General features: G+C 60.0%; 1 protein-coding gene across 1 annotated transcript; it reads right to left on the minus strand.

The window, feature by feature from the left end:
- Positions 1-851: 851 nt before the first annotated feature.
- Positions 852-7,397, minus strand: ARPC1B (actin related protein 2/3 complex subunit 1B). The gene is made up of 10 exons (XM_051632604.1): positions 7,287-7,397; positions 5,126-5,207; positions 4,281-4,385; positions 3,557-3,779; positions 3,032-3,139; positions 2,492-2,698; positions 2,179-2,254; positions 1,899-2,095; positions 1,571-1,661; positions 852-1,145 (listed from the first exon to the last, which is right to left on the minus strand). Exons 2-10 carry the CDS (start codon positions 5,187-5,189, stop codon positions 1,107-1,109), a joined length of 1,110 nt encoding a protein of 369 aa, XP_051488564.1. The 5' UTR covers positions 5,190-5,207; positions 7,287-7,397; the 3' UTR covers positions 852-1,106.
- Between the last annotated feature and the right edge of the window lie 2,419 nt (positions 7,398-9,816).

The raw sequence follows: 9,816 nt of genomic DNA on the forward strand, positions 1-9,816 counted from the left end.
GCTGCAGCTGCTCTAACCTGCTGTGCCCCAGGCCATCTGGGGAGTCCTTCCCAGGCTGGAGGAGATCCAGCCCCAGAGCTGGGACCAGAGCTCTTGGGAGTTGCTCACAGAGAGGTCACAGTGGTAGAGACACAGGGTGACAGGTGTGATTTGTTCTGTGTCACAGGTGAGGGGTGGGGCTTGTTCACATGGGGTGAACACACACAAATGGGTGGAAAAACCTCCCAGCAGAACACATTTCCCTCTAACTACTGTCCAGACCAGAACCTGAATGTCCCCTCCTGTCTCTGCCAGCCAGTGCTCCCCTCCGGGCTGTGGTCAGTGTAAGGGCTGGGCTGCTCTGGGGGCACCACCAGGACAGGTGTGACACCTGAGTGTCACAGGGAGGGCTGATCCTGGGGGGAGTGACCACCTCACACTGCACAGGCTCCTTTTCCTAAATGTGGGATTTCCTTGCAGAGCCCCTCAGTGAGTGCTGGAGCAGCTGGGCATGGTGTGGGCTCAGGTACTGGTTCTTCTACCTCTGCCAAAGCCCTTCCCAACCACTTCACCATCACGTGTGGAACAGCTCACCCTGCCCATTGTTCACTACACACAATTAAACCCTGCTCTGAAATGCAGGATTTATCTGGTTTATCTTACAGCTCCAAAGGCTCCTTGGCACTCCTGGGAGCAGGGAACATGCAGGTGACATTCCCCTGACCCCCTTCTCCCCAGAGTCCTGATTCATCCTCAGAGCTGGGAGCAGAAAGCCTGGCTGAGATGTGCCACAAACAGCTCTAACCACCCACGGGGGCACGTTGAGCTATTTCTTTTATTTTAAAGAGAAAAACAAACCATAAATCCTCGGCTATAGGCAGGAAAAAATCCCGAGTTTATTATTTTTTTTTTTCCTTGGTTCCTTTAAGCGACGTATGACCAGCATCGGGTAGGATGGTAACAAAAAGAAGAAGAAAACCCAAAGTTTTCTGGGTGTGAGAGCAGCCGCCGGGGCTGGAGGCAGCCGGGGGCGCTGGTGGCCCCGCGGCCGGCTGGTGTGACACGGGGCTGGGGACAAAGCGGGCAGGGACAGGCTGGCAGGGGGACACCCTTCCCGGCTGGCTCCTTCATTTGATCTTGAGATCCTTCAGCGCAGACTCCAGGCTCTAAAACCAAATGGGAGGGGGGGTCTGTCATCAGCTTTCGGCTTTCTGAAGACAGCAGAGGTGGTTGTGGACCTACGGGGTGGGATGCTGTCTTTTGGGGAGGGGGAGCTGTCCCCTGGGTGCCAGCCCATCCCTGTGGGGAGCAGGTCCCAAGTTTTGGCTGGTTTTGGCTCGTTTTGTGTCTGCCACAGAAAACCACATGACCAAAAGGTGTGTCATGTCTCTCCCTCCTCCCCAGCCCTGGGGTAAAGGAGATCCCACCAAGGGTGGTGAGACCCCCGTGGGCAGGATGGAGCCCACCACCCCCCCAAAGAACTGCTCAGCAGCTGGGTGGGGAGACTGCAATTAGCTCTGTGGCTAATGAGGATTCAGCACTGGCTGCTCCCAGCCTGGGGGGAGGGACGGGCAGCTTGGGGACACCTCACCTTGACATCCCAGATGCTCATGCCACCATCCATGCCTGTGGTGCAGAACTGAGAGCAGCTGGCCTTCCCACCCGCCAGCACTGAGATCTGGCTGTGGGAAGCAAAGAGGAGACAGGGAGTCAGCTTAGAACTGCCCAGGAACACCCAGGGATGTCCAGAGATAACTCCAGGGACACCCACAACCACCCAGAGATGCTCCAGGACTGTCCCAGCTCTGGATCAGACACAGCCAAGGGATTCTCGGGGTGGGGGGACAGCACCCCTGAGCAGCCCCTGGGGTGACTCAGCCCAGCCTGTCCCTCCACCCAGTCCCCCCCCAAGGACGTGCCTGATGCTGTTCTTGTGCAGGGTGTCCAGGGTGGCGTTGGCCGTGTCCGAGCTCGCCTTCTTGTCCAGGTTCTGGAAGCGCTCGCGGGCAGTGAGGCCGCGCTGGGAGTTCTGCTTGGGGACATCCAGCTTCCCCCCGAAGGTCAGGGTGCCCTGGCTCTCCTCGTAGGTGAACAGCATGGGGTAGCAGTCGTGGCCCTGGGGGACCAGGCAACCCTGCTCAGCACCCTCCTGCCCGCTCCCAGCACAGCACCCACCCCGTGTCCCCAGCCCGGACTCACGGCAGCCACGAGGCTGTTTTCAGTGATGAAGGTGACAGCCAGGAGAGGCAGGGTCTCGGTGCACAGGGAGGCCACGCTGCAGGGAGGGCAGGGAGATGGGGGAGTCAGCAGGGAGACGAGCTCCAGCCTCTCTGCACTGAGACTGGCACAGCTCGTGACACAGGTGGGACCCACAAGGAGAGGACGCGCCGCTTCCTCCATCCGCGCCCGCTCGGCCCAACCCAACCCAGATGTCCCCACCCCTGGGTCGGTTTGGGGGATCAACCCAACAGAGCCACCCCCAGCACCACCCCCTCTCCCCAGCCCTGCTTACGCCATCTTCTTGTTGGCATCGGCCAGGCAGAGGGTGCTGTCGTGGCTCACCCAGGCCACGCGGGCGCCGCTGGCTGAGAAGCAGATGCTGTGCACCCACCCGCAGCTGCTGCTCGACTCGAACATCAGCTCCCCAAAGGGCATCTTGGAGCCCCATGGTGTGGGGCTGGGCCGCTCCTCCACCTCCTTGATGTAAGCTGAGAAGATCCTTGGGGGGGAATGGAGAGCCCTGCCTTTTGTCTCTGGACACAGCGGCTTCATCCCTGCATTCTTGCATGCCTTAGTTTCCCTGCCAGAGCTTGTAGGGTGCCCTGCTGGGTGCTGTGGCATTGGGATGGTCCCTAGGGCACCCCCTAGCCCTCCACACATCTCCTGTGCCTCATTCCTCACCCCCAACAGCACCCAGAGGAGTGAAACTCCAACCCAGGGTCCTGGGCTGGCCCCACACACCTCCCTACTGTACCATGGTGGGACCCCAAGCCATCCTTGGGGTTCCCCCCACCTCAGGCCCCCCTGGTTGCCCACCTCCCCTGCTCCTCACCTGCACTTGAAGTCACAGGAGCCAGCAGCCAGGAGGACGTTGTTGGGGTGCCAGTCGAGGCTGAGCACTGTGGAGCGGATGGGCTTCTTGATGTGCTTGCAGACCCACCTGTGGGGAGAATGCTTGGCATGGGTGGGGAGGTGTTGCCATCCCTGGGAAACCCCATGGCTTTTAGAGGGCTGGCTGAGGGCTGTCAGGGCTATAAGCACCCCCGGAGCTGCCCCGGGTGACCTGCCTGCAGCAGCAGCATATCTCATTCCCAGAAGCAAGGTTTTGGAGCACCTCCCTCCATCTCCCCATCTGCGCCCTCTTCCACCTCCTCCTCCAGCTCCTCTCCGTCTCCCCCACCTCCTCCTATCTCACCTCCAACCCCTCTGATCTCCTGTCTTCCAAACCATGTCCCTTCCACCTCCCACCCATCCACCCACCCATCCATCCATCCATCCATCCATCCATCCATCCATCCATCCATCTTCCCTCCATCTCCCCCAGGACAGACCCAGTGAGGCCATGGCAGAACCTCACCAGTCGTTCTCCTGCTCGAAGTAGCAGATGGAGATGAGGCGGGAGCCGCTGCCCACGGCAAACTTGTTCTCCTTGGGGGACCACTTGACGCAGCGGGCGGCCCGGTTGATCCTCAGGATGACCAGGGTGGGTTTCCAGACGTTGCCCTTCAGGGTCCAGACGTAGGCGTTGCGGTCGGTCCCGCACGTCACCAGCCGGTTGCTCTCAGGGGCCCAGTCGATGCCTGGAAGGCAGAGGGGTTTGATGGTGGCCCAGGGAGCCATGGGGATGGGTGACTCAGGGCTGGAGACCAGGGGAAGGCAGACCTGTTCTGAGTGGTCTCTGCTTGAGTCCCTCTCTGCTCTACTCCCACACCTCATCTCAAATCATCTCAAATCACTCCATTCCAACCTCCCCACCTCTCCCATCCCATTCCACGCCAAGCTGTATCACTCCCTCTCTTCCATTAATCCACCCATTCCCAGCCAACCAGCTATCCATCTCATCCCACCTCATCCCTAACCCCCACATCCCTTTCCATCTCTCCCATTCCACCCATCCCACCCTTGGGTGCCTTCTGACATGCTAGATCAGAACCAGGAGGTAGACACAACCTGCTCCCTCTCCTCCACCTGCTCAACCCCCATCCAGAAGCTGCTGGTGCCACCAAGTGGGGCTGGGACCATCTCCAGAGCAGAGCCAACCACCAGCCGTGTCCCCAACCCCTCCATTGTCTGGGACTCACCTGTCACCTGCCCATTGTGCTCCTTCAGCTCGTGGACTTTGCTCCACTTGGCCCCATCCTTGCGGTAGATGTGGACCTCATGGTTGTTGGGGCAGAGGGCAATCTCTGCGGGGAGAGAGCAGCAGGGGCAAAGCCCTCCCCTGGGTGGGGGGCTCTGCCAGGGGGGGAGCAGGGCCAGCCAGCACCCATCTGCCCCTTCCAGGACTCGTGGGGCATGGTGGGACCCCCCTGAGTCCCATCTGCATGGTGGGACCCCACCAAGCCCCCCAGCCTGCACCCCATGCTGCCCCAAAGCTGGCCCTGTTCCTGCAAACCGAGGGGAGAAGCTCCCCCGGACCCCACCGTCCTTTGTCCTCCTGTTCCCAGCCCCGTGGGGTCCTGTGGTGCTGGTGGGAGGGCGCGGGAAGGGGTAGGAGGGGACGGGACGGGACGCGGTGGCTGCAGGCGCTCAAGCTCCCGTCCAGCCTCCCCTGCCCTGCCCGCCCAGCACCCGGCCCGGCTCTGAAAGCCCTTTTTGTTCTGTCCCACGTCCCCCGCTCCGAGGCCGGGAATGCCACCGGCCGGGACCCAGCGGCTCCGCTCTCCTCTGCCCCGCACGGCTCTGCCGGCCCCTCCCGCAGCGGCTGCCGCGGAGCCCCGGACCGGGGGGATGCAGAAGGAGACCGGCACGGGCTGTCCCAGCCCCAAAAGCTGTCTGTGGCAGGACCTGCTTCCTCAAACCCAGCCCCAGCTCAGCCCTGCCCCGTCTCGGGGCCATCACCCACCCCAGGGAGGTTAAGGTGGGACGGTGGGTACTCCGGGCTGTCCCTGGGGATTTCGAGATGGGGCACCTTGGCTGTACTTACGGGTCCGGTCCTTGTTCCAGGCGTGACAGCTGATGGGCTCCAGCAGGAAGCTGTGGTAGGCCATGGCTCACAGGCTGGGGATCTGGTGAGACACCCGTGGCCGTCAGGAGATGCTGCTCTAGCCACGGGGACAAGACCCCAGCAGGACTCCCCCCTCCCAACCCACCAAGCCTTCCCTGCCACCGGGATAAGCCCCCACTGCATCTCCTCTCTGCCAGGGAAGAACTTCCCCTGAGGATTTCAGAGCTCAGAGTGTGCCCAAGCAAGGGGAAGGGTGCCCTGACAGGTCCATCTCAGCAGGTGAGATGGGGGTGGGTGTCCCACAGCCAGATGAAAAGCAGGGACCACTTCCAGGCACTTCCAAACTGTGCTGTCATCCCACCACAGCCATCTGAAGCCTGGTGGGCAGGAGCCAGCCAAGCACATGGGGACCTGTCTGCCAGCCCCACATGCATTCCAAAGTGCCCTCCGTGGGCAGCACCTCCTCCCTCCAGTCGCTTCCACCAGCCCCATGGGGCTAGATCCACTTGGTCCTTCCCTGCCTCTTTATTTAGGAAGAGCCAAAGTCCCATGGGAGGACCTCCATCCTGTCCCATCCCATCCCATCCCATCCCATCCCATCCCATCCCAAGTGTGCTCAGCACTGGTGACTAATCCCTTCCCCTGGCTGAGCTCACCCCACTCCCACCAGCTCCCACTGACCACGCCAGTGCCACAGGATGGAGTGGATTCCTGCAATCCTGCTCTGGTGCAGTGGGGCCAGGAAGGGCTTGGAGCAGCAGTGCTGCCCCTTGACCATCTGGCCGAGGTAAAGCAGGGATGTAGGGAAACACCTCACCAGGGTGTGACAGACAGGGATTACTCAGAGCTTGCCTCTAGGCTATTTCGGGAACTCCCTGAGCACTTCCCATTTTCTTTGGCAGCTCAAAACAGTACAGGGGAAAGAAAAAAGTCCCTCCCAGCAAAACTCTGTCTCTGGGCTGGTGAAAAACAATCCGTGGAGCTCCATCACCTGCCTTTTGCACACAAACCCCTGTCAGGGCTGCTCACCCTTAGGGCGCCCATCACTCCCCGCAGTGGTTTATGTCTCATTTCCACAGCAGCTGGTTCACAGCCAGTTCTCTGCTGATATCCCGTGGGACAAGGCCTGGAGTAGGAGCCACGGGCAGCTCCTTTCCCAGCAGGGAACAGCACCGGAGGGGCCGTGGCTGTCCCGCTGCTTCACACACCGGCTCTCAAGGGAGGAAAACGGGCATTTGCAGCGGGCCAGACCGCGCGGGATTGGGACCCGAAGCTGCTCCGTTATCTCCCCGACCAGCCCCGAGGCGCCAAGCGGTTAGGAAACATCCTTGGAGGAGATAACCAAGCCTTGGCAGGAGCTGAGCGCCGGGGGCTCCTCCCGGTCCCAGGGAGGAAACCAGGGCTGGAGGAGCTGGTTTTCGGCTTTGCTGAGCCTGGCGGGGCAGCGGGAGGTGGTTTTGCACCAGCCAGCATAAAGACGCTGTGAAGATCCCCCCGGGAGCTACAGGACTCCCTAAAGCTGTCCCCAGCCATGGAGGTGGCCCCGTCCTTCTGCACTGCCAAGACCCCGACACTGACCCCCCGGGAGCCCCTCTGCTCCCGTGGGGCTGGGGGTGTCACCCCCACATGCTCCTGCCAGCCAGCCCAGGGACCCATCCTCAGTCCCCAGCATTGGTGTGGGGCTCTCCAGGATCCAGCCCAACCCTGGGGGGACATCACTACCCCAGGGCAGATGAAAGGCAGCTCTGACCCTCCTCTTCCTCACACGGGTTAAAGCTGGAGGCAGCCCCAGGAGGAGAGGACAGACTGCGGACAGTCCTGGCTCTGCCAGCACTGCCCCCCTCCTCAGGATGCCCCACCTTGGGGACCCTTCCCAACACCCCACAGCTGCCGGGCCTCCAGCGAGAGGAGGAAACTCCAACTTGCTGCCAAAGCAAGGGGGAGGGGGGGGAGGAGGAAAGCCCCCAAAACACAGCGACGGCAAAACCCGGGAGCAGCGAGGGGCGTCCTGCACCCCCCTCGGAACCCCGAGCAGCCCCGGCCCGAGCAGGGTGTGAGCACGGGGGGAGGTGACGGCCACAGCCCCATGGGGCAGACCCGCTGGGTGCTGGAGGGGCAGAGCTGGGTCCCCGCTCCTTACCTTGCTGGGCAGCGCAGGCAGGGGCTGCTTCATGGACTCTGGGCAGTCGACACGAACGGCAGCCCCGAGCGAGCGGCGGGAGCTGCTGCCTGCCCCGCACAGGCAGCCCGACTTCCCTTTTCCTCTCCGAGAAATGCAACCACTTCCTTACGTGGGCGTTGGGGGAGCGCGGAGCAGCTCGGCCGCCCTGCCCTGCCCTGCCTGCCAGGCCTCCCCGCCATCGCCCAGGGTGGACGGGCCACCGGCCCCGGGATGCTCCCGTGGGATGCGGGCAGCTCGCCCCGGCTGCTCCAAGGAAGGACGTGGCCAGGAGAGTGGAGGAGAAAGAGCCCCGTCCAACCCCTCCAGCAGCGAGAGGGTTGCTTGGTGCCCCAGTCCCTGATCTGTTTGGGAAGCACAGACGTGGCAGGGGGGCCCTGCTGGCTGGTCCACAGCAGGTGAGCCCACCCGGGGCGAGACGTGTCAGCATCGCCTCCCACAGCCCGGGAGAGGCACAGCTTGGAGCTCACCCCATGGAGCCAGGATCTGGCCATCCTGAGCAGCAGCTGCTGCTGGTTCCTGCATCCCACTGAGCCCAGCAGGATCCAAGCCCAGGCTGGCCAGACCCACACTCTGCTCCCCAACACACCACATGTGTATCCCCACTTACAGACATGAGGAACCAATTTTTATCCCACTCCCAGCCAGGCAGGTTAACTCCCAAGAACTCGGATCCTGCTGATAGTACTGGGAAGGGGAGATAGGCTTCAGCTTCTCACTCCCTTACTGCAGGCTGGCTGTGGAGTCCTGCCTGGAGGGATGCACTCACCTCTTCCCTCTCCGTCACCTCACAGAAGTGGAAGAGCAGCACGTGGGGGCCTGGTACAGGGAGGGCAGGGGCTGCACAGGGCTTCTCAGCTGCTGGATGCAGATCTAAAAACCTCCTTGAGCTACAGAATTAATGCCCCAAGTGAGGGGTGAGCTGTCAATAAAGGCTCTACAAGTGGCACTGAGCAGGCAGCACATCCCTCCCTTAGTCCTGCTTCCCCTTATGCCTGTTGCCACCATCCCAGCAGACATGTGGAGATCCTGAGATGTCCCTGCAGGCTGGTGGGTCTCTGCATCTCTGGTCAGAAGTGAATCCCTAGAGTGGGAAAAGTCCCCCTTGGAAGCAGTGAGCTGCGTCCACTGAGGATGCACTGGTTTTGAACACTGCTTGGGTTTCTCTTGGCCTCAACAGCCCATGGAGGAACGAGCCAGTGCTGTGGAGGTCGGGAATGAAGGCTCAGCCCTGCTGGTTTCTTGCCAGATCCAAGTTGAGGTTTGACTAAGTCCTTTACCTGCTTTTGCTTCTGTTTTCTTAAGTGGAAAGATCCTCCTGTGCTCACGGCAGCTTGTCTTGTAATGCTTGGGGCCTCTGCAGGAAGGTCCTGGAGGAAATATCCCACTGCACAGGTGCTGGGGACACCAGAACATTTTTTTTGCTGGGGTTTTTTTGGAGGTGGGGCAGAGAAGATAAAAAGCAGCACTGATTCTGCAACATTTTTTCATTTAGAGACCAGGGATTTTTTTCAGGCAGGTTCCTGACATCAGTCCCTGCCATCCCTGCTCATATAGAGCCCCATTTCTTCACCCCAACACCCTGTGTAACATCAAGCACATGCAGCCAGCAGCTCTCCTCTCATTAAGGCTGCAACCACAAGCATTGCTTTCAAAGGTGCTCTAACCAGCATGGGCTAAGGAGCCTGGTGTTGGGGTCAGCTAAAGATGCCAGCAAATCCTCACCCAGTTGGACACAACAGGGGAGGCAACAGAGGAAATCTAGAGGCAAAACAAGCACCTGCCCTCCCCGTGGCTCAGACACCTGAGGTGGGAAGGCAGCAGAATGTCCCTGGGGAGCAGAGCAAGGGCCTGGACACCCAGAGAGCCACCATCTCCTACAAGGTGAAGAGCTCTCCTGGCCCCGCACACGGGGCTGTTTTCACTTGAATTATGGCTCGGGTGACGGTTTGTTTATATTCCCTGTGCTCAGTCCTTTTCTAATGTAAATATCTCCAATCTGGTTTTAATCTTGGACTTCTAGCACATGCTATTTCTCTCAGACAGGAACCTACAGCAGTTTCCTCAGACCTGTTTCTCAGCTTTTACCTTCTCCAGCTCTTCTACACAGAAAAAGAACACGGTGTCAAAATTCAGAGGTTCCTTTCCTCCATTCTTTCATGAGGTGATTTTTCCCCCATCCTTTTATATTCTTTAGGGCATATATTTTAGAATAACAATTTTTTAATGCTTTTTGGAAAGAAACAACTTTGTTCTGCCAAGGTTGGTGGGGTCACCAGAAGACACTTAGTGCCCTGAGCATTGTATCCCAGCTGATCAGCCCACCACAAGTCCCCGTGCACAACAGGTCACTTGAGTGCAAGGTGAGTAGAGGTTAATCATTATTTTCTGTTTAGAAGGAAGAGGAAATTGCAAACCTATGCTTGACTGGCTGGGGAGGAAGGTGGGAAACACAAGAAAACCTGAAAGAAGTGGAAATACTGTCAATTCT

Source organism: Apus apus, chromosome 14, assembly GCF_020740795.1.
Source record: "Apus apus isolate bApuApu2 chromosome 14, bApuApu2.pri.cur, whole genome shotgun sequence".
Lineage (NCBI taxonomy): Eukaryota > Metazoa > Chordata > Aves > Apodiformes > Apodidae > Apus > Apus apus.

Bases quoted from the DNA above. Each gene is read 5' to 3' on its own strand.
- ARPC1B (XM_051632604.1), bottom strand. From the start codon at position 5,189: ATGGCCTACCACAGCTTCCTGCTGGAGCCCATCAGCTGTCACGCCTGG. The intron at 2,699-3,031 runs GTGAGGAGCAGG...TTCCCCCCCAAG, and splicing joins TCCTGTGACTTCAAGTGCAG to GATCTTCTCAGCTTACATCA. The intron at 2,255-2,491 runs GTAAGCAGGGCT...CCCTCCCTGCAG, and splicing joins GATGCCAACAAGAAGATGGC to CGTGGCCTCCCTGTGCACCG.